Source organism: Equus quagga, chromosome 3, assembly GCF_021613505.1.
Source record: "Equus quagga isolate Etosha38 chromosome 3, UCLA_HA_Equagga_1.0, whole genome shotgun sequence".
NCBI lineage: Eukaryota > Metazoa > Chordata > Mammalia > Perissodactyla > Equidae > Equus > Equus quagga.
The window spans coordinates 119,622,814-119,648,568 of NC_060269.1; the positions used below are offsets into that span (position 1 = coordinate 119,622,814).

The 25,755-nt window shown below is 35.5% G+C and overlaps 1 protein-coding gene across 2 annotated transcripts; it reads right to left on the reverse strand.

The window, feature by feature from the left end:
- Nucleotides 1–1,560: 1,560 nt before the first annotated feature.
- On the reverse strand, nt 1,561–25,700 carry LOC124237181 (translation factor GUF1, mitochondrial). Of its 2 annotated transcripts, XM_046656584.1 has the most exons (18): nt 25,348–25,700; nt 22,987–23,098; nt 22,691–22,839; nt 22,332–22,412; nt 20,736–20,813; nt 19,622–19,705; nt 15,870–15,934; nt 15,158–15,361; nt 13,654–13,793; nt 12,382–12,505; nt 11,887–12,019; nt 10,927–11,070; nt 9,827–9,960; nt 6,843–6,944; nt 4,546–4,665; nt 3,038–3,074; nt 2,073–2,213; nt 1,561–1,933 (listed from the first exon to the last, which is right to left on the reverse strand). In XM_046656584.1, exons 1-17 carry the CDS (start codon nt 25,510–25,512, stop codon nt 2,076–2,078), a joined length of 2,010 nt encoding a protein of 669 aa, XP_046512540.1. In that variant the 5' UTR covers nt 25,513–25,700; the 3' UTR covers nt 1,561–1,933; nt 2,073–2,075. The 2 variants fall into 2 exon arrangements, with proteins under 2 accessions (XP_046512540.1, XP_046512538.1); XM_046656582.1 differs by having other exon boundaries at nt 1,561–2,213.
- Between the last annotated feature and the right edge of the window lie 55 nt (nt 25,701–25,755).

Below are 25,755 nucleotides of genomic sequence, written 5' to 3' on the forward strand. Positions count from 1 at the left end.
TGAAACAGTGTCTAAAGATCTTTCCATAACTGCCCTTCATGTTGAGAGGCTAGTTTAGGTCCATGTACTCAAGCTCCTCAGCAAACTGATTTCTGGCCACTTTAGCTCCCTAAGTCAGGAGCTAAACTGCTGTTAGGGAGAGAACTAAGAAGCCTATTGAAGGCATTTCCACAAGAGGCAATAAAGCGTAGTAGCTAGGAATTGGGGTTTGGAGAGAGAAGCCAGCGTGTATCCCAGCTCTGTCAGTAACTGACACTGGGCAATACATAAGTCTGAGCTGCTTCCCCTATAGAATGGGATGGTAACAGCACCTATACCTCAGCTTTTGTGTAGCTTGAATGAGGGAATGACTTGCACTCAGCACACTGGCTGTCACATATTAAACTCAATAGTGACTATGCTAATCTTACAGTTGACATTATTTTAAAAGTTTGCAAAAATTTTAGTAATGAAAGGTCCTCTAGGGGATATATTAGGAGATATACAACTCTAAATCATGAAAATCACCTGTTGGGGAGAGTGGCCAGGGAGAGAACTTATGCTTACGCTTAAATATTGGAAAAATACTTTTCTGTACTGTTAGATTACTAAAGAAACTGTTTCCTGAAAAGTCAGAGGTTAAAGGAAGAAATTTAATTGGGTCCATACTGCAAGCATACTAATTAAGCACAAATATTAAATAGTAGACACATAGTGTAGACATATAGTGCATACTGTGTGCCAGGTACCAACTTGTAACTTTCCCCTGGCAATAATGGTAGAACAGAATATTTTGTTTTAGAAATTATATTAAAATGTTTTTCTAGTTTCAAATATACTGCCATTTTCCAAAATACTATTGTGTGGAGTCTCACATTTCATCTGTTCTATTAGAGCTAGAAGAGGTAGGGAAGATATGAGCTGATTAATTTATATAACTAGGACTAACAGGTTACTTAAGATTAATTTATAAAACTAGGACTAAGGTTATTTAACCTCTATAAACAATTTTAAGTCAGTTCCCACTATCTTAATTTATAATTAAAATCATCTCATAATAACCTTAGTATAAAATTCATCATTGATAGTCTTATCCCTAAAAGACATTTACTTCATTCGGTTCATTCAAGATAGCGGACAAAAATCAATGGCTAAATTATAAAATATAAAGCTTACTGTAAAACAGTCTGCCCTCTGGTTTGTTCACTGAGTAAACATGCTTTGGAGTAAGACAGCCATTTTACTGGCTTTGTGACCTCAGGAAAGTTACTTAACTACTCTAAAGTACAGTCTCCTTAATTATGAAATCTAGACAATAATTACTGAACTGTCATTAATAACAGCTTCTGCTAATACCAAATACCTATCACTTTGCACAAATGCATTTTAATTATCAGAAATAGGACAGCCCCCACCATGATTTTAATTTAGATGTAGATATAAACTGTCTGGTTTCAAACTAACATTTGTAAAAATTTTATTAAAAACTAGAGCACATGTCTATAGAGTATGTTATCTGACTTTTATTAAATAACATTCATATATATCATCTAAATTCAGCTAACAGATTGATACTTAAGGTGATTTTGAAAATACTTTATTTTGGGCTTGAACTAGGCAGAATCTTAAGTATGGGGCCTGTGTTGGTAAGAAAAATATGCATGAAAACAAAATAGTTAAAATTCAGTGAGCACTTATTATGTGTCATGCACTCTTCTGAATATTTTAAACATATCTCATTTAATTTCACAACAACCTGTGGAGATAAGTAATAGTATAATCCTGATTTTACTAAATAGTAAATAGAGAGTGTAAGTAATTTGGCCAAGCTCACCTTGCTAGTAAGTAGTGGAACAGAAATTTGAAACAGGAAATAGGGCCTCAGAACCAAGCTCTCATCCATCCACTACTTCCTTTCAAAGAAAAGCCAATAGGTTATGTAAACCTGAAAACCCTGAAAGTAACAAGCAAATTTTATAATTTTCATTCATGTTATAAATAATATTATAAATTATATATTATACTAAAAAACAAACTACTAAGAAAAAGGATACACAGTTTTTAATTTATGAAAATTCCTTATATTTGCCCACCAATTATTTATCAGATTGTTTTTTCAGAACTTTTATAAAAGCATCTTTTGGAACTTCAACGTTGCCAACTTTTCTGAGTTTTTTCTTTCCTTCTGCTTGTCTCCTCAAAAGTTTCATCTTTCGGGTAATATCACCGCCATACTGAAACATATTTTTAAAAATTGGAAGACCAAATCACTCCACAGAAACATAATCATACAATTACATAAGACATCAACACAACTACAACCACCTTACACTTATTATCCATGGAGGTAGACATCTCCAAAGTTACCTCTCTAATCCCCTTCCTAGCAGATCCTAGTTTTTCTACCTTCTGAAAGAATGATAAAGGCTTATTTTTTCGTATGGAAATGAACATCTCCAAGGAAACCTAGTACTACATTGTGCATGTCAAGGAAGAATTATCAATCTCCTTATTGATTCAAGGCTTGAAATTTTGGATTATATAGCTGTAGTCTATACTGAAACTCACATGGGCATAAATGTTCCAGTCCCTATGCTAAGGACTGAGAGAAACCACTTATCACTTAATATAATAACAGTTAAGAATATTACGTTTGTTAATAGATGACACCAGCAAACTTGGCAAAGCAACACAGGAGAGGTGGATTTCAATTCCCACCCTTTTCCCACTGTAAGACAAAGCCATGGTCTTCAAAATCTTTCCTTATAAATTAGATCAACAAAACATGTTATCCTGGCCATAACTTATATAAAATACTTTCTTAGGTATTACTTACACATAAAGGAATTTTTATAAGATGGAAAAATATTTAAGACTAGGATCAAAATGAATACGCTATCATAGTCAAGCTAAAATTTACGTATTTAAAAAGAAAATTTGGATATGAAAGGACATTATAAACACCAACAATAGAAACCAAGATACTTATACCCCCTTTTGATTTTAAACTCATAAAATAGATATATCATTAAAAAGTAGAATATAGGTAGATACATACACATTTTGCCAAAACATTTTTCCTATAAGCTTTCACACTGTAAAAGAGGAAATTTCATATCAGTACATAAGTTCAATATACTATTCAAAAGTACTTTATTTTTACAATCTCCCCTTTACTAAAGATTTAAATGATCGTGTCATACCTGTGTAAAACCGCCATAAGCAAATAACTAGCTCAAATGCTCTTGTATTTGAAAGTATTTGAGATAAAATAGAAAATCGATTCAACAGGAATATCAACATAAATTTTATTAAGAATAAAAGGTCAAGGCTTAAGTCTTGTGGGTAGTCTTGATTAGGCCAAACTCAAGCATGGTGTGACCTTGATTACCAGAATTATATAAGGTCATTTCTGGCTCAACCTAAAAATACTACCACTACTACTTCCAAAAAAATTAAAGATGGTTGTTATCTTATTACTAACTCCTCCGAGTGTGGGTCAAGAGTATCTAGGAATATAAAGAATATATTACTTTTATAAAACCCATTTCAGGGTAAACTGAATTCAGGGTAAATAATTTTAATATATCCATCCAAACAGGTATAAACTAATCTATTTCATTCATGTTTCAGAGAAATGTGGACGATCAGAAATTCAAAAATAGCTCCATTATTATGTAGTCCTTAAGAAGATGTATTCATGAAACACAAAATTACTAAAGCAAGACAGTATTAAGAAATGAAATTCATTGCACATCTAGGCATAAACTTTATCTCAAGACTTTATGAAAATGATTGTTGTATTTCACTGCTACAGATACATTAGGTTTGGGTTAAGCTAGAATTGAACAGCAATTTCCAACTGAGGAGATACTTCTGATTTCCCAGAAGTTTTAAGCTCATCAAGGAAAGGAAATGGGAAATGCTGCAGGATACTTCCTACACATATTATTAGTTACAGAGCAGCTTATTCGATGTTCTGATTTATACAGTTTAGGAAAAGGACCCATTTCCTACACAAATTAGCCTATGTTCCAAGTCTACTATATCACGTGAGGTCCCTAATCTAGAATGCAAAGCCTAACATGATAATAGCATTACTCTCTCACCTTTCTGATTTACAACCTCACTAGCCCTGAGAAAGTGAGATTAAATGCTTTAAGTAAAAATCACAGTTTAATTTTGTCTTTTGGAAGAATATCTCCAAAACCTTTTGTTTCAGTTCCTATTAGCTTATAATCTACTTGAAGGTATAAAACCATAAAAACTTTACAGAAATTCCTTACCCAGGAAATTCAGTACAGCCATTCAATAAATGGGTGGAAAAAAAGCAATTCCTCAAAACCATATACATTATATTAATAACCATAAATAATATCACCCAAAAGTGTTACATAATTCAAAGTAACAATCAATTAAATTAATGGAATTAAGAGTCAGATTAGTGTTTCTACAAGTAGGAATAAAGCTTAGGCCAATGTTAAGTTATATTTTTCAATATTCTTTCATTTTATAGGTATATCATTTCTAAAACCAACCCAGGAACAAGAATGAATTTCAACTCACGTTTCTCTTGCAATGATTTTACTTCCGACAGCAGCTTGAACTGCTATCTCAAATAGCTGCCTAGGAAGAGAATCCTTCAGACGTTCACATATGGCTTTGCCAACAGAGTGTGCTTTATCTCTGAGACAGACAAAATCCAAGTATTTACATATCATAAATAAGAATGTTTAAAGTAGCTTTCTAGTCCATATGCATAATCAATATAAAGGTGATTTCTTAAGGAGGTTCAAATGGAACACATTTATCATCAATATCACTTACTCTGAATCATGTATGACTTTTCTGATTGCAAAAATAACATGGTCTATTATAGAAAATCTAGAACAAAAAAACATTTGAAAAGAAAAACCATTCCTTTATTTATTTATTTTTTTTGAGGAAGATTAGCCCTGAGCTAACTACTGCCAATCCTCTTTTCTCTGAGGAAGGCTGGCCCTGAGCTAACATACATGCCCATCTTCCTCTACTTTTTATATGGGACACCTACCACAGCATGGCGTGCCATGCAGTGCCATGTCCACACCTGGGATCCGAACTGGTGAACCCTGGGCCACCGAGAAGCAGAACGTGAACTTAATTGCTGTGCCACCAGGCCAGTCCCAGAAAACCCATTCTTGATGCCCTTCCCCTCAGCCATATAAAACCAACTATTAAACATTTTAGAATGTTTATGTTAAACATATATCCTTCTAGTTATTTTCCTGCATACATATTTATATGTTTTTTACAGTTTGGATCATAGTGTATATGATATATTCTACCTTTTTATTTAATAGATTTTTTTTTTTACTTTTTATTAAGATTATCATAGTTTACAACCTTGTGAAATTTCAGTTGTACATTAATGTCTGTCAGTCGTGTTGTGGGTGCACCACTTCACCCTTTGTGCCCACCCCCTACCCCCCTTTCCCCTGGTAACCACTAATCTGTTTTCTTCGTCTACATGTTTAACTTCCACATATGAGTGGAGTCATACGTAGATTGTCTTCCTCTATCTGGCTTATTTCACTTAACATAATTCCCTCAAGATCCACCCATGTTGTTGTGAAGGGGTGATTTTATCCTTTTTTCTGGCTTAGTATTCCATTGTATATATATACTATATCTTCTTTATCCAATCATCAGTTGATGGGCACTTATGTTGCTTCCATGTCTTGGCTATTGTGAATAATGCTGCAATGAACATAGGGGTGCATGGGACTTTTGGAATTGCTGACTTCATGCTCTTTGGGTAGATACCCAGTAGTGGGATGGCTGGGTCATACGGTATTTCTATTTTTAATTTTTTGGGAAATCTCCATACTGTTTTCCATAGTGGTTGCACCAGCTTGCATTCCCACCAGCAGTGTATGAGAGTTCCTTTTTCTCCACAACCTCGCCAACATTTGTTACTTTTTGTTTATGTTATTTTTGCCATTCTAATGGGTGTAAGGTGATATCTTAGTGTAGTTTTGATCTGCATTTCTCTGATGATCACTGATGATAAGGATCTCTTCATGTGCCTAGTGGCCATCCATATACCTTCTTTGAAGAAATGACTGTTCATGTCCCCTGCCCATTCTTTGATCGGGCTGTTTGATTTTTTGTTGTTGAGTTGTGTGAGTCCTTTATATATTATGGAGATTAACCCTTTGTCAGATATATGACTTGTAAATATTTTTTCCCAGTTAGTGGGCTGTTTTTTTGTTTCAATCCTGTTTTCCCTTGCCTTGAAGAAGCTCTTTAGTCCGATGAAGTCCCATTTGTTTATTCTTTCTATTGTTTCCCTTGTCTGGGAAGACATGGTGTTAACAAACATTTTTTAAGTCACCAAGTATTACTCTACAGTACAGTTTTAATGGTTTAAAATAACAGATTATTATCCAGGTGCTCCATAATTTATTTTAACCAATCTGCTATTTCTTGAACATGTAGGGTATTTCATTTTTCATTATTATAAATTTTTTTATGAAGATAAAAAACATTTTCTCAATTCTAGATCTCACATAAAGTTTAAAACCCATTTTCTTTTGTCTTACCTGTATGAGCAAGGGCAACATTTTAAGGGCAACATTCCTTTCCATGACATTATTCTTTCTGGCTATCATAATTCTATTCTCCTTTCATATTTTTATAGTTTGGAAAGAGAAGCATGGAAAAAGAATGGAAGGAAAAACTAGTAAAGGGAAATTTAATCAATTACCTTTAAAAGTTTTCAAAATGTAGCTGTCAAATAAAAATGAGCAACCAATAGTTAAATAAAAACATGTCAAAAGTCGTTCCTTTCATACTCCATGATTAGTTTCTATTCAACTTACTTGTGTACGACAGTTACTAGCTCCTCTACAAGATTTCCGTTCAGTAGAATATCCATTTTTACAAGGTCTGCAGTCTGGTAGCCAGCATCTTCGTAATCAAAACTGAACGGGAAAAATGTCCAAGTGTTAGATAAACATTATACTTCTCAAGAGATTACATTTTTCTTTCTTTGCAAATCTTTGCTACCCGGTTCTATACCCCCCTATTTTATTTCCATCAAAACAGTCCATGTACATTTCAGGTGAATGGATCTAAGTGACCACAGTAAGAAAGCAACTTCCTCATCTTTTTATATTTATGAAATGAGAGGCAAAAGCAACTGGAACATGCTCTATAGAAGGAAGGAAAAGAAACTAGTACACCGTCTACAAAAATGGATCACTGAAGGCAAATGTCACCTTCCTACTGTCCCCTCCCAGCAGCTGGCTGACCGCATAAAGTAGTATATACTAACTACTCATTCTCAGATTCATGAGTTGGGTTTCTATTCAGTTTTTTATTACCAGCTAAATAAATGCTATGGCATTGATAAACAGCCATTAATAAGTGAGATTTTTGGATTTCATATATAGCTCTTCAGTTTGAACCTTCACAGTGCTTTTTTGAGGATAAAATGAGTTCATGCATGTAAAGCACTTGACCTGTGCCTAGTAAATAGAGATCCTAGTCTAGCACATACAAACACCTAGTGTCAGCTATTACTAGCAACAATATGATCAAAGCTTACAATGAAATTAAAACAGACATGTTTAACGAGAGTTTAATTTACAAACCTAAAGTCTAATGAGAAAGGAAATTTCAGTTATGCTTACATGTCTTCTCGATTATGGACAAGAACATGTGTATTCCTATTGTCTTAATTTTAAAACAAACTGGTGCCTAGAGTTGCAGATACGTTTGGTTTCTAAAAGTTTTCAGCAGGAAGGTCACGAAGTGATACCAATGCTCTCTAAAACCAGATTACTGCCTAAAGTTGCTAAAATCCATTCTTTCTTCAACAAACATCATTAAGCACTTACTATCTGAAAGACATCGTATTAAGTATTATGCAGAATACAAAGAGAGCTAAAACATAGTCCCTAGACTTTCACCTTGTTTACAGCTTTAGTATGTTTTGCGCTCCAAAATTTTGTGTTTCCAAGCCAGCCCAACGGAAACCTAACCTCTATTCAAAACACGAGCATTCCAGGGTACTTCAAATGCAGGGAAGACCTTCAGAACTCCAAAAGGCTACTGGGGGATTGAGGGCAAACAGCTCTATTGGTTAAGTAACAGAAGCAGCCTCACTACAGTCTTTATATAACACAGGAATCCCCCTTCCGACCCAGCTGCAGTAGATTCTTGCCATTTAGGATCAGGGAAATTGTTCCTGATCTCAATCCATGAAAGATCTACGGCCTAGGTTAGAAGGCCATGGACTACGATGAAGTTTTGTTAGGAATTGACTGCATATGAAAAACATCCATCTTGAATGTAAGAACAAAAGAACCTTAATTTTGGAAGCTGGAATTATTTTATTTTTACATAGTTCAAAGTAAACCATGTTCTCTCATTTAATTTGAAATATATCAAAGTTTCCAAGCTAAAAGACTTCAAGACCACTTAACTGAGAAAGTGGTCCCCAAAAGCAAACTACAATCGACAGACTTTTGTTAAAAATGTTCATAAACATTCAGCTTAGTAATCATTCTTTTGTCTATAGTAACTGTTTAACAACAAGCTGCCTCAATTCATTTTACTTTAAATTCCATTGCCACTTTTTCTGAAAGAAGACACAGAAGGAAAAAATGAGTGACAAAGCAGAAAAAATAAATTCTCAAAAGAAACAAATGTAAAATTCCTTGGTATCAAGAGTTACAGAGGCAGGCCCCACGGCTGAGTGGTTAAGTTCGCGTGTTCTGCTTCAGTAGCCCAGGGTTTGCTGGTTCGGATCCTGGGTGCGGACCTAGCGCTGCTCATCAGGCCACGCTGAGGCGGCGTCCCACATACCACAACTAGAAGATACAACTAGGTGCTGGGGGACTTTCAGGAGAAGAAGAAGGAAAGAAAGATTGACAACAGATGTTAGCTCAGGTGCCAATCTTTTAAAAGAAAAAAAAGAAAAGAAAAAGATTTATGCCCTCTTCACTGAAAAGTTAATTTCATAAAGCTAATAATCTTCCAGATACTGTAGCATACTCTTTAAACATTGGAATTTTTCTTCGAATGTTCAGTTTAAATACCTGTGCACATACATGTGTGCGTTCTACTGACATGAATGCTCATTCCTCCTTCACTTCCTCAGTGTGTTTTATATCTCCTTTATACTCTATTATATGCCATCCAGTAATAGACTTTAGGATACTAAGGGTATCAAGTCATTTACACCAAGAAAAAATAATCCCCAAATCTATGCACCAAGTTCCTTATTTGTTATTTAATATTAACTCTTCCTTCACTTTTATTAGGCTGTTCCTCCATGTACTCCTATGGGATAAGACAATAGTTTTCATGATGTGGACCACTTATTCCTGGCAAGACCGAGTTATTAAAGTGTTCAAACATAAGGGGCACAACTAAGCATTTTTTACATACAAAGTATGTACTTCTATTTTTCAAAGGTATACAGATGCTCCCAGGATTACATAACATATGAATACATTTTAAAAGTGCCACTGAGGTCAGAGTAGCTTTTTGAAATTATGTCTAATTCTTAATCAACAGACAGGAGGAATACAACTCTTTTTGTGAAGAGGGCACTAAAATTTTTTCATTAAGAGGGTAAGAGTTTGATGAATCAAAGGAACTCATTCTCCCATAAGCAAATTGCAAGCACTCTGTAAAACTTGTAATGTTGCTCCAAGCCTTCTAGCCTTAGAGTGTGATTCTCAACTATCTTCAAGAGAGCTGAGATTGTTAAATAAGTGAAGTTATTAGTGCACTCTTGATGGTCAATATTTCAAAAATATTGTCCAGGTATCCGAGTTTCCCATTAAATTTTTACCTAGCATATCCAGAAGACAAGGATTTCAGTGAATCATAAAAATCCACCACAATTTCATTCAAAGGGAAGAGATATTTAAGCATAACTCTATTTTGATCAATAAACATCATATCCTTCTCAACTGCCCTTCGAGCCTAAAAAGGAAAGAAAAATATGTTTAATGATAATCTAGTCAAATAATGATTTAAAAATGAATACAGATATTAAACTTTAAAATTTCCTTACAAATTCTAATAAAGACTGGGCAAAACGAAGGAATATTTCTTTAATGGTCTAGTAAAAACTTGCGAGCAATTCCTAATACAGAGAGAACCATTTCGTAGTTCAATTACAGAATACTTGCTACCAAAGCTTTTAATCTTTTGTCTTTATCTAATAATGTTATCTTTTTTAATTATACAGTTTTTCATTTAACAATAAATTAAATTTAACTACAGATAAAGTCAAAGTTGTAATTTCTTGTTTTACAAATAAAGAAATTAGGTCCAGGGAAACTCAATGATTGAGTAAAGTAATAATCTAGCTTGTGGTAACAGAATTAAAATTCAAGTCTATTAGTCATCATTTGAGGGTTCTTTCCAGTGTGTGTCAGAGTATTTCAAATAGGTGTTTTTTGAGGAGTATGATTATATCTGATTTGTGGATTAAATCATTATTACAGTGTGGCAAAACCTAAAGCACAACGGGGAATATCCTTCAATCAAAGGTCTCTGAAGTATTATAATTACCTTTCAAACTATATTGAACTTCAACTACTCAAAAAGGCTAAAACAAATTACACTTTAGCTATTCAGGATAAATAAGCATCCAGTTTCTTTCCTTTGGGCTAAAATATCAATGCAGTAAACTAACACAGATGATCAAAACTTCTGGCTCTATTTTTCTTATTTAAAATCAAAATAATTTTTAAAAGTCTGTGTGTCTACATCTACAGGTACAGACATAGATCTCTTTCTCTCTCCAAATGTATAGATCTTTATGACAATTTCTTATTAAATTCAATGTGCTCTGCAGAGAGAAATCTTTCAAAACCTGAGCTGGGAAGCACTGTTTGAGAGAACTAAAACTTACTTTTGTATTAAATTGTATTATATTTATACCTGGCAAAGCATCATTATTTTTCCAGTATATTCATCTGGTGTGATAATGGTGCCCAAAACAACTGGCTCCAAATATTCTGTTACTTTTGACTTATCAGGGAATTGTGCAGGATTGATGATTGTAATTTCCTTTTCTCTATATTCCTAAAAATATGAAAAGACACCAATAGTTAAAAAGAAGTCTTAATTATTACCATGTTTTTAAATTTCCTTTAATTTATAGTACATGCTAGAATTTATTGTTACTAAATTTGTTGGAATAAAAACAAAAGAATTCTGAAAGGTTAGAATACTATCTTAACATGCTTTTGATTAAGAAAACTCTCCAATTATAATCATTTAACATTTATTAATAAGTAATGTATTCTGGTTATTGACGTTTACTAAACCCATTTCATGTACCATTTAAAAATAGTATGACCTAAGAATACATTTTAATCTGCCCCTTATAAGGGATTATAATTAGTTTCCTAAATTAATTTTGTTGGAAAATATTTACAGTCCCAAAGTTAATACTTGTTTAAAATGAATAGACTGCCACTTAGAGGGAATATGGTCTCTATCATTAACTTGAAATCTGAAAAATCTCCTACAGCCATGTAGGAATGAAAGCTTTACTTTTCATAAGATAAATTATTTATAACCAAAACTATATTCTTCATCTCTCTGCTGGATGTAGAACAGTATTTTCAGTACTAACTCTATTTTTTACCCTCAGTAACAGACAAGTATTGATAATGTGGAGATTTTACCTGGTTCAGAAAAATATTGCATAAATTAGTTCTCAAGTAGCTTCTCCATCATTATTCATAAGGTAATTCAACTTTTACTATGACTAATCAAGACATATTTAGTTTTAGTAGCCAGTCAGCTACTTGTATACTAAAAAGTTTCTCTTGCATTTTGCATACATGTACACACACATTTATTTTTCCCTTGTATGCTGGTTCACAACAGTACCTTTATCAATTTTGCTGATGAAAGAACAGCTTTATATGGAACAGTAGGGGTTGTCAAGATAACAGAAGCATTATATTCCTGCTCTAGTCGCTGGTTGAAAACTTCCATATGCAGAAGTCCAAGAAATCCCAACCTGGGGGAGAAAAAGCCAAACTCCAAAATATTTATGTCCCATGGGCTCTATTTTCTTTGATAAATATATTGTTACTTTGTAGGGGAGAGGTGGAATTGAAAGTCTTTGAGCATTCACATCATAATTAAATGCTAGCATAATTTCACTGAGAAAGATACAATTCTTCCATTTGGATTCTATTTAAAATCACTATAAAACTTACCCATAAAATATGAATCTATAGTGTGAAACAGACAGACATTAATTGTTTTAGTTCACGTTATACTAATATGAATTTATCTTCAGAAATGTTCAAGAGCAATAAATCATTTAAACTTTACTTTTCAATAAAAATGGGACCCTACTATGCAACTGAATCTTACCTCCAGCCAGCACCTAGGGCAAGGCTACTATCCCGATGAACTGTCACACTGGAATCATTTAAAGTCAGTTTGTCTACAGCACTCTTCAGATTATTATATTCAGATTGATCTACAGGGTACATTCCTGGGGACACAATGATTTCTAATTATCACATGTGAAAAGTTGCCTACAGAACTAAGTTAATATATAATGATGCCCAGTTCAAAATTAATCATCTAGCTTTTGAATTACTTTCCTATATTTCACTGACCAAAATACTGGCTTGCTTAAAAGGCTATGAATATTAAGTTACACTGGCTTCAAAGTATCTTGCAAGTTTCATAGCCTTAATAAATTTAAGTGTGAATCTAGATTCACACCCCAAGTGACATTTTTATGCTTTTGCAAAAATACAGAGAAAACAAAAGAGGCATGGGAATTAGGTCTATTAGGAAAATACATTGTGTTTAGTTCAAGAAACAAAAGTGCAAGACATTCCACATCCACAAATGAAACTCTATCAGTAGATAAACAACAGTAGAAATGAAAACTACACTGAATTCTTAATTCTCTAGAGCAGATTATCCATTAAAATCAAATATAAATTCTGCTTTTTTCAATTCACTGACAAAAACTAAGAAGTTACTGACTCATCAGATTCTTTCTTCTCAAGTCTTCCAAAATCCAAATGAATGACTTTGCCTAAACTGGAGGGTAAACCAAGTTCATAATTCCCAATGGGAGATACTAAAGGGAGAAAAATGAGGACTGGCTGGATACTCAGCACAGAAAAACTGGATGACCTTCAATTAGGTGTTCCTCTTTCAAATGTCTGTAATACCACACAGAAGAAAAAGGCTGTGAAGTTACACACACGTGAGGTGACACTATTCTCTGCCATGTCTACACTAGTACAATATTAAAGAAAGACCAGCAAAGAGGAAGGCACTCAGTAAATGTCCACTGATAACTGGTAATAAAACCATCTTATTTAGAAAACTATTTCAAATATAATGACCTACTCTCTAGGGAAACACGAAGGAAGTTCATATTACTATGCTCTTCTATGTATCAAGGAGCTTGTTTCTTAATAGCTTATTACTTAAATGTCTTCAAAAAATGTAGAAAATGATCTCCCACATAAAATTTCAGCATACTGATATTAAATAGCACACAAAAAAACAAACAGTATTCTGGAATTAGCTCTTATTTAAAATAAGTATTTCCAGTAATTTATATTTTAATTTACACAATCAATTGGCCCTCATCCTCTGAATTTGTGAGCTCCTCACCTGCAAATACCATTGGTTTCGCTGATTTAAACCCAGGCAAGGGCTCCACTGGTTGTTTATGTAAATATAATGTGTCTCCTATTTGTGCTTCAGTGACATCTTTCATCCCAGCAATCAGATAGCCCACCTGTCCTGCATATCTAAATAAAATTGTCATATGGAAATATTTACTGCTTTAACGTTTCAAGTGCACACTCACAATCAGTTTGACCTTTCCAGGAAATGATCACCCTTTCCAAATAAAACCTCACCAGACTGAAAGTAAGTGCTACATATCAACGCTCAACTCTAAGGACTGTCAGCAGAACATACCATGCTTTACAATCCTTTACCAAGGGCCTCTACAACACAAGCCCAAGGCCTTCTTCATGGCTCTGCCCCCCTTTGCATTTTACACAATAGCTTCTAAAATATAATGTAAACACAGAGAAACTGATAAGTACAGAAACACAAAATACTTCTTGTAATGACTATTTTATTAGTGAATTGTTACAAATGTGCTTTAAAAAAGATAAATTTTTAACCAAGTAGAAAAATGAACTCTCAACAAATCTGACATCTATTTTGACGTTCCTCTTATAGGAAAAGAGCAAATCCCAAGATTTCAGAGTTTTAATTTTTTTAAAGCAAATTTCCTACATGATAACAAACAATTTACATTTAGGATAAGGTACAAGAATCTTAACTGAAGATGCAGTAATGGTCAATATATGATATATGTGGCAGAATAGACAGACTTTACAAATATTTGAGTAAAATTAAAATAAAACAGACTGACTCACAATTAAATAAAAAATGTAATGAGCAAAACAGTGCTAGTTTAAAACATAAAAACAACATTAAACTATCAAGTGTGACTTATATAGTCACCTGGTTCAATATCTCAATTTCTACAGATAAGAAAACAAAAACCTTAATAAGCTCCAGCTATGTACCTACAGGCGATTTATCTCATCAGTACCTGGAGTATTGATGGATTAGGCACACAATAAATACTTGTTTTATAAGTGAACTCAGAACTCAGCTTTTGGAATGCATACTACCTTGCCTACCCCACATGCCATGAATTTTAGTTACAGTTTTACCACCTTTAGTGTGAATTCCACACTAAAGAATTATCAAATTTTCTTCACTACTTTTATGTTGAAAACTCTAATTATAGAAGAATTAAAGGTCAACATTGATATCCAGTAGGGATATGGATATGAGTGAAGGAACTGTCTCTTTTATTGTCTCATCAAATACATTAAGTATAGGACCCAATCTGCATCAGATCATAAAATTAGTTAGGACTAGTCAAAAGGAATAAAAAAAAATATCAAATTTCTACTGTCCTCTATACATGAGATTCCTTCTGAAAGAGCATTCACTATAGAGGCATTAAATAACCAGGTTATGGGTTTTTTTCGAAGTTGCTAAATTGGCATCATTCTAAGCATACTGAGTTGAGAAAGGCAGAGAAACCCATACAAGTGTATTTTAACTACTAATGCAGATTACTTACAGTTTATGAGTTTGCTGCTCATTAGGATTCAGGATTCCCACTTCATTAACATCATATGTCTTTTGAGTATGTGCAGATACAACTTTATCTCCTTTGGAAACCACTCCATCAAACAGCGCTACATTGGCTATCACACCCCTATACTGGTCAAAGGTGGAGTCAAATACCAAAGCTCTCAAGGGATTTTTTCGATGCACTTTAGGACTATTAAAAATAAGTAAAAAATATATACACTCAGAACAAATTAAAAAATTAATAAAATGCCTATTTTTTAACTCAAATATTATACTTAACTTACCCTAGCACTTGAGAAAGCTTGGTAACTGACAGCCAAAATAGGACCTTTCTATAAAATAAGGTATGATGCCTATTTGTATATCAGTTCAAATTCAACCTTGAGTTTTAAATAAATGACCACTATAAAATTACTGATGAAACATGAAATATATTTGTTCAGTATTAAAGCAAAGAACAATAATTGCCAATGCAGTCAAGTCTCTTACGATGATTTTTAAGAAGAAATCCCCTACCATCTTTGTCTTTTGTTTTTCTCTACTTTATTCACCTTCATTACTAAAAATAAATAAAAAATTTATTCTCACTGACCACAAGTGTATATTTGCCATAGCTACTGAACTAAAATAACAATCAAATTTATGGTCTTTCTACTATTAAAGATAAACAAATAGTATAAAAATAGCAAAATACTTACGGGGGTATTCTTTCGATGACCGCCTGAAGAACACTTTCAACATTTGTTCCAAGTTTAGCAGAAATCTAAAAATATATATGTGAAAAAAATAAACATTTCAAGTTAAGACTCTACTTTTCTGTCCTGGTGACTGAGCTTTATGATCACAAAAAAGAAAGAATTCTAACAGTTATCAATTTGTTTGAAGAACATACTAAAGGGAAGCACAAAGCATACAGTATACTGATGGATGTCCAGTTAGGTGATTTTACTGTTCTTGGATTAAATTGGAAAAGCATTCTGCTTATGGTATTGAAAGTACAGAGCTCTAAATATCTGGGTAACAATCGTGACTCTGCATGGAGTGTATGACTTTGACCAATAAATATTTTTTTGAGCTTCAAGTTCTTCATCTTATAAATGAAGTGATTATTCATACCATGCCTAAATCTTAAGGTTGCTGTGTGGAGAAAATAAACAATATAATGGATGGCATACAGGTAACTATAAGGCATGTTATGACTATTGTTCTCAGTGAAAAAGCAAGCCAAAGGATTGAAAACACATGTGCATGACTGACCTTTGTCATCACCAATAATCGGACTGTCTCTGAAATCCTGATTTCAAAACCCATTCCCTGAATACTGGCTCTTACCCTTCAAACTCCTTCTGGATCAGTTTCTCAGCTCAGCACTAATGACATTTTGGGCTGGAGAATTCTTTGTGTGAGGGGCTGCTGTGTGCATTGTAGGATGTGTAACAGCATCCATGGAATCTCATCTACCCACAAGACGCCAGTAGCACCCAACCCCAATTTGTGACAACAAAAAATGTCTCCAGACATTGCCAAATGTTTCCTGTGAGGCAAAACTACCCCCTAATGAGAACCAATGCTCTAGATTCTAGACTTCTTTGCAACAATCCTTTAAGATCACTACCTCTAATCCACTGAACGTACTACTTTTTGTCACTATCAATTAGACTCCTGCCTCCTCCTTTTCATCCTCTCATAGATGAGACTCCAAGGTCCACTATACGGCATTCCTCTGTTCAATTACTTTCTGTTCTCTCCCTATCATAAGCAACTGGTACAACTTCAAGTGTGACTGCATCCAACTATGTGCTTTTTCTATGCCTGTAATCAGAGCAGCTTAACATTACAGGAGAAAAGTCAAGTTACTCGTCTGCTTAGTTTCTTGTGAATTCATGACCACAGATCTCAATGGACAATTAACACTTCCTGGCAGTCCCAGAACACATCCCCTAGTAAATTCACATTACCACTCAGTAAGATATTTCACATCACTTTCTTTTTCACTTCCCACATTTTCCCCTCTGGCCAATTCACTCTCAGTTGATGACTTTGCCTCTGAAGGAAACAGAAGACATCAACCACTGCCTTAACCAAATATCAGATATATCTGCACTTATACCCACAACCTCTTTGCCTTCTCTCTTGTTACCATCCGAGAATTATTCCCACTTTGAAAATTCAATCCTTCCATGCTTCTATCCCGAATCGTATTCCCTCTAATCCTTCTCAAGTTCTTACTTGTAACATCCAAAAAACTGACAACAATATAGTGTGACTTCTAGGACCTCTTTTTTACCTACACTTTCTCCCTAGGAAACCCCTTCCACTTCCCTGGCCTCAATACCACATATAGAGACTCCTAAATATCTATCTCTGACTCAGCCCTCTCCATGAATGTCTGAATTGTAGATTTATCCAATATCCAGACTTTGGATGTCTAATAGACACTGCAAACCCACTATGTCCAAAACAGAGCTTTTTATTTTCCTCCCATATCTGTTGCTCCCCAAGTCCTCTCCATATTATCAACCAGTTGCTCAAACCCAAAGCCTCCTTGATTCTTCCCTTTATTTCACTTCCTTACATGTAACCAACCAGGAAATGTATTGTTATCTACAAAATATACCGCAAATTTGCCCACTTCTCCAACCTCACCATGACTTTCTCGGCCACCACCATTTTGCACCTGGGCTATCACTGCAAGCTGGTTTCCCTGTATCCCTTCTTATCCTTTTCTAATTCATTCTCTATAACAGAACCTGAATGATCAGTTTATGTTCCTCTCTTCATTTAAAACTCTTTCGTTATTTTAGAATAATTTTCAAACTCTTTAGCACAGCAAGAGTCCCAGCATGCCTTCATTCCTGCCTACCCCACAAAGCCACCTCATCTAATTTGCCTCTCTGTTTCTTGAACATGCCAAACATGCCAAGCCTTTACATTTGCTCTTTCCTCTTCCTGGAATGCGTTTCTCCCAACTCTTCATTCTCTCAGGTCTCACTTCATCAAAGAGGACTTCCCTAAGTTACTCTACATCACAGCATCTCTCTGAGAAAAAAGAGTTTTTCTTTGTTAAGTATGGTATTCCACCTAGAACAATACAATTCATTGAATGAATTTCCTTGACAATATCTGTCTCATTCAAAAATTACTATGCTGACTTTTTTCTTTACTTATTTAATGACCACCTCTCCAAGTAGAATATAAACACAATGAGAAGGGGTCTTGCCTGTCCTGTTCACTGCTGTGCCCCTAGCTGGCACATATCACGTAAGTATCTGAAAAATTTTGTAAAGACTTATTAAAATCAGAATAATTATACTTCAACACAACACAATCTAAGTTATGAAACAGTAATTTCAGAAATGCCTTATGAAATGATGTCCCTCTTCATAATAATAACCATTAAATTCTATGTATATATCCAAGAAAGAAAACTATTGCTTTTTCAGTTATTACCAAATTGTATGTAATCATCCACGGTGTTAAGGTTAAACAAACAAACAAAAAAGCAGTTCATCACCTGAAACTTGCTTTTTCAAAAATCAAACGAGATTGAAAGTAGAAACTAAACTTTACATAGTTGTAGTGACATACGATACAAGCACGCAGCACAGTCTGGCTGTGACTATTTAACACCTAAACTATCTTTAAAAGGTAAATAAAAAACTCAAATTTAAAATAGAATCGACTCTGATATTAAAAAAAAGAAAACTATTGTTTTCTAAGATTATTACTATAGCTAGCTCTTTTATTAAAAAGCTTTGTCGGGGCTGGCCCCGTGGCTGAGTGGTTAAAGTTCCACACCCTCTGCTTTGGTAGCCCAGGGTTCACAGGTTCCGATCCCAGGCACGGACCTACTCCACTCATCAGCCATGCTGTGGAGGCATCCCATATACGGAAAGTAGAGGAAGACTGGCCCAGATGTTAGCTCAAAGCTAATTGTCCTCAAGCAGAAAAAGAGGAAGATTGGCGATGGATGTTACCTCAGGGAGAATCTTCCTCACCAGGAAAAAAACAACAAAAAAAAACATAACATAAAAGCTCTTTGTCAATTCCAAGAATGATGCATACAAATGCCTTAAAATCAGTTTCAACCTGCTCTTCAAGAATATTTTCATAGAAGCAAAATAGAATAAAAGAAATAATACTGCAATTAGTTTCAGAAAGCCTATGTTTGAGTCCTGGCACATTAGCTAACTAGATCTGTAATCATAAGAACATGATAACATCTTTGAGCATTCCTTGTCTCAACTGTATCAGAAGAAAAATTCCCATCTGTTCTAACTATATAAAAAGGATTTTTGGTGAGGAGCAAATGAAATATTAGTAAAAAGAATTTTTAAAACTATAAAAATAATATATAATAATAAGCTATCAAATAGTATGAAATTGCACACAGACAGACTAACTGAGATTTTTAAAAGTATAACTGAGTCTTCAAAATAAAGTTATTTACCTTAATACATTCATCACTTGGAATATCAAACACCTTTTCAATTTGTTTTCCAACCCTTTCAGGATCAGCATTCTTCAGATCTATCTTAAAAAAAATTTCATTATGTCTTAATATAAAATATAGACTGTAGTACGTATTAATAGTATATAGAGATAGTTGAAAGCATACCAGCTTTTAACATGACCCCTTATGATTTTTTTCCCAAAGTATTAAAATAATCTGCATATGGGCAATACAATTTTAATAAGCATGGCCACTGAAAAATAGAGGGTAGAAAGCAGAGCATGCAAAAAATTTAGACAGTTAGCTACTCAAGGCAGTAGAAGAGTTCAGTAACAGTTTATCAATTAACACCAGGTAAACTGATTTTATAAATTAGATATAACTTATAACAACAAACTGACTTACCTAAGGGCAACCTGGCTTCTTTTAAACTTAAACTCCAATATCAAAAGTATCATTGAATGCAACACAGACTTTTAAATTAAGATTCTTAATTCATTAATTTTAATATGTAAAAGTTGAAATTTATCAAACAGTGCTCAGTTTAGCATTTAACTGTTGTTTTATTGTTTCCTCTTAGATCATATGCTCCTTTTCTTTTCATAGACATAGTTATACAGTTTAGCATAACAGACATTTTGGCCACCATACATCCTTTTCCTAGAGAAAGAGTCCTCCATCACTCCATGTAATTCAAGGAGACGATCTTCTCAATGACATGAAAGGGAACAGGAGTTTAGTTGCAATTCTATTACAGGCAACTCAAAGAAATAAATTCTACCAATATATTTAATAAATAGTTGAAGATCCCTCATATAAAAAATAGTACCCTTGATGGGGCTGGCATGGCGGCGTAGGGGTTAAATTCACGCGCTCTGCTTCAGCGGCCTGGGGTTCACCAGTTCTGATTCTGGGTGCGGACCTACATATAGCTCATCAAGCCATGCTGTGGCAGCAACCCACACACAAAAATAGAGGAAGATTGGCACAGACGTTAGCTCAGGGCCAATCTTCTTCACCCCCCGCCCCCGAAAAAAGTACGCTTGATATCCAAACACTAAATATACTTTTAGAAAATAAAATTACAGCATTGCTTTCTCATTGTAATTACCTTGTTTATAACTGGAATTACTGACAGCTGTGCTTCAAAGGCAAGAAAGAAGTTTGCTACAGTTTGGGCTTGAATACCCTGGAAATATCAAGACACAAGATACTGAGATAATCATTCCAGTCTATCACAAAACTTGTACAGTCGTCCCTCAGTATCTGCTGATTGGTTCCTGGACCACCTCCACCCGCCCCCTCACCTGCCCCCCAGGGATACTAAAATCCGAGAATGCCCAAGTCCTTTGGTATCTGCCAAAGGAATTTGTATATAACCTATGCACATCCTCCCATATGCTTTAAATCATCTCTAAATCACTTATAACACCTAACACAATGTAAACACCATGAAAATAGTTGTTATACTGTATCATTTAGGGAATAATGACTAGAAAAGAAAGTCTGTAGATGTTCAGTACATGCACAACCATCATAGGCCTTTCAATCCAAGCTTGGTTGAATTCTTGGAAGCGTAACCCCAAATGTAACTCAAAAACATTCCACACATCTTCAACAAAAGCAGAGGTATAAAGCAAACTACGGTGTCTATACTTCCATGCATCTGGATCATTTCCTGTGAAAATTTCTTTCAGTTGAGGAAGCATTAATTTGAAGAGGACTATGTTAGGCTTTGAAGACACAAAAGTGAAACATGAACTCTTAAGATCATCAAAGCCTACTAGAGGACAGAGTCACATGATGCAGTTTATAAAGCCCACTACCATGTATATAAGGTAGAGAGTGACCTTCCCTGATAGGATCAGGGAAAGTTTAACACAATAAAAAAAAAAACACCTTTGGGTTTTGAATGAAGAGTTTGTGAGAAACTGAAATAAATCAAAAGTTTACTTTAAATACTGTATCATAGCTCTTATATGGTCATCTGCTGAATATGTTTTTATGATTATGTTTATGCCACAAAAGAACCTCATACTATTATCTACATAGTTCTTTAAACCTAACACTTCCCAAACTATTACCTTAAAATCACCCCAAATGACCTGAAAACTAAAGATCTGGGGCCGGCCCCGTGGGTTAAGTTCGCGCACTCCAGTTTGGCGGCCCAGGGTTTCACCGGTTCAGAACCTGGGCGCGGACATGGCACCGCTCAACAAGCCATGCTGAGGCAGCATCCCACATGCCACAACTAGAAGGACCCACAACTAAAATATGCAACTATGTACCGGGGGGCTTTGGGGAGAAAAAGGAAAAATAAAATCTTTTTTAAAAAAAAACACACACTAAAGATTTATTTTCAAGTTCTGCTGAAAATTGATATGAGAACTGCTGATTAAGAACTGCTGAAAATTGAGTTTTCTGGTAGGATGTATGAATGACATTGTACTTCAGTAAAAACTACAACAATCTCTTGAACAAGTCCTCTGATCAGCTTAAAAATTTTAAAAGATGAACTAGTCAATTTCACAGAATGCTTTAGTGTAATAAAACTTCAAATTTTATTTGAAAAAAGTATATGATTTTGGTTAAGTAATACATAAATCCTATTTTTTCCAAACAGAAAAATTCTGCTTCTAAAACACATTTTAAAGAAAACATCTTGAAACAACAGAAGAGTCAATCATATAAAATGAAAAGTACCTACCTCATTTGCATCAACCACAAGTAAAACACCCTGGCAAGCAGAGAGTGACCTGGATACTTCATAACTGAAATCAACATGGCCCTGAAAAACAAAAAATATTGATACCTCTAAATGTCAGCAACAAATTTTCTAGGGAGGGGCATTATGGCAAATCTACTGATTCCACCTGATAAAAAATCAGTAGCTTTCTTTTTTTAGCCTGCGCTTGTGAATCAACTTACACTAACATAAGGGAACTGAGAAAACAAAAAGCAAAGTTAAGTGTTTAATGTTCAGTTCAAAAACTAAATAAGAATTTGTCTGTACTATTAGTACAAGGCTGACTTTAACAACAGAGACAAAATTAATATTAAACTTACCGGTGTATCAATGAGATTTAAAAGGTACTGCTTTCCTTCATGATTATAGAAGAGAGACGCTGTCTGTGCTTTAACAGTGATTCCTCTTTCTCGTTCCACTTGCAATTTATCAAGAACTTGCTTATTATTCTTTGTTTTATCAATTGTCCCTATAAATGGAAACACGTGATATTTCTATGCGCTTTTAGAAAGAGACAATACTGCACATAAAATTAAAATCAAAATTTTAACAAGCATGGTAAAAGTAATTACCAGTTACTCATTGCCATTAAATATATAATATAAAACGAAAATACCTGTTAGTTCCAGGAGCCTGTCAGCTAAAGTACTTTTGCCATGATCCACATGTGCAATGATACTGAAATTTCTAATATTTTCAACAGGGAATCTAGACATGTCAATTTTTTCCTAGAAAGGGAGGAGAAATATTACATTTGAGTATACATTTTGTACAATATGAAACAAGTATACTAATTCAAAGAATATTCTTTTAGCCTTCTCTAGACAATTTCATTTATAGAATTTACATTGTTTATATTATTCCATTATTCCTCTAACAATAAAGAGATGTATGGCTAATCTCATATTACAAGCAATGGATTACAAGAGGACTCACCAAATACATTAGTTTCATTGTCAAAGGGGAGGATACAGCTAAGTAAAAGTTCCTTATAATATTTCCACCACTAAGAGGACCAATGTGGAACTGAGTTTATTTTCATGAACGGAGAACACAAGATACCTAAAATTCCTGAACAGCCTTAGAGGAGCTGGTCTAACAAAACCTCTTCAGGCTGAAAATAAAAAAGGAAACTCTCTGCCCTTATCATATATTTAATCACCAGAGTCAGATCTATTTAAAACTCTGTGCTCCTAATAGAGTCTACAAATTTAATCTAAATACAATTTTGTTACTTGGCACTTCTCTGGAGAGAGAGAAAAACATCACATCACCAGAAAAAGGCTATTTATCACTTAAAACTCAAAAATATTTTAAAACGAAACTCCTGATTTTTACTGTATACAACTTCTTCAATGTTTTACTGAGAGTCATCACAAACAGCTAAAAATTGGTCTTGAAGTAAAATATGTCAGTTTCTTGTATTTTATTTTCCCAATCAAATCTGTATTTCATAGTCAGCAAAAAAAAAAAAAAAAGATAGGGCCAGCGGGTGGCATAGTGGTTAAGCTTGCGGGCTCCACTTTGCAGCCCAGGGTTCAGCTTCAGATCCCAGGTGCAGACCTAGCACTGCTCTTCAAGTCACGCTGTGGCAGTGTCCCACATAGAAATAGAGGAGGACTGGCATAGACATTAGCTCAATGACAATCTTCATCAAGCAAAAAGAGGAAGATGGGCAATAGATATTAGCTCAGTGACAATTTTCCTCACCAAAAAAAAAGAAAAGAAATTACAATAAAATACAAAATTCTCATGAGCTTTAAGTTTCCTTTTTATTTATTTTTTTAAAGCTTGGCACCTGAGCTAACAACTGTTGCCAATCCTTTTTTTTTTCCTACTTTTTCTCCCCCAAATCCGCCCCCCCCGCCCCCCCAGTACATAGTTGTATATTTTTTAGTTGTGGGTCCTACTAGTTGTGGCATGTGGGACTGCGCCTCACCGTGGCCTGACGACTCGTGCCATGTCCATGCTGGGGATCGGAACCAGCAAAACCCTGGGCCTGGGCCGCCGAAGCCAAGCAGGCAAACTTAACCACTCGGCCACGGCGCCGGACCCTAAGTTTCCTTTTTATAAGTGCTCCAAAACAAGACTGACAATAAGGATGCAACTATATTTGAAAGAAATTCTGCAAAAACACTAAACCTGAGTTGTTTGCCCTGTAGAATTTTTTTCCGCCATTCAATTCAAAAGATACACAGGACTGCCCCACTTTTAACAACTTTGAATTGCCACAGAATCCATTTAAAATTCCACAGGCATTTTAAAAATGGGCAAAACTGATTAATATACAGTCTTACTTTTTCCCAGTTACTCCTAACTTGCATTCAAGCACTTCACTTTTCTGCCTAAACTCTCTCTCCTCATAGTTATCAGATAGTGTCGTTTGCAGAGCTGCTGAAACCCCCACCTTCCCCAACTACTAGAGGCAGAATTACACCAGTGCGCTTTGGTTGAGGTAAAAGGAAACAAACATAAGCTAAGGCATACTCAACACTTCTTATATTCTAGGTACTAGACTAAAAAGTTCCATGCCCTACATCGGGCAATCCTCATAAATAAGCCATTCGGTGTTCTATTGCTATCTCAATTTACCAGAAGAAATAGTTACAGAAAGGTCAAATAACTAGCCCAGGGCACAAGACAAACAAGTCGCAGGAAAATGGAGTGTTAACAGCTTCTTTAGTAGGCTTCTAGGAGAATTACCGTAATGCATGCAAAGTGCTTAGGGCAGTGCTTCACATAAGCAATCAATGGATCAATTACTGACATTACAAATTAGGAAACCCAGGAAGTGACCTGCGGAGGTCACACTGGGGAGTGGTGAAGGATTCAGAAACCCGAGCAAAACCCGCGCTCAGCTCAGTCCCTGCACAGAACCGCATCCCGCGTTCGCCGCAGTCCCGCACGTTCCCAAGTTCGCAAGGCGGTCGCTCCCGCCTTTCACAAAGTGCCTAATCGGAGACTAAGAGCCGGTCACCTGGCGCTCTGCTGAGCTGGAGAGCCTGTTCGGAGCCCTGGACCCGGGTGCAGCCTGGCGGGTCGTCGGTCGGGGAGGCCCAAGAAGGCCCCGATGAGCGGCCCCAGGGGCCCACGCCGCGAGCGCGCGGCCGCGCCACCAGCCCCGGCCCGAAAGAGTCCACATCCCCCCGGGCGACGGAGGCGTCACGCGAGGGTCCCGGGACGCAACGGCGCCATGCCCGCGGCTCGGCTTTCTCCAGAACGCCCCACTGGGCGCCACCGGGCAGGAGTCAACCAGCCTGTCAAGAGCACAGAAAAAACCTGCGGCGCACAGTACCGCCCAACTAGCGCCGCCGGCGGGGAGCCGGGGACGCAGCGCCCCGCCTCGTCGGCCGCCCGTCGCAGATGTCGTGACGTCATGGCGCCT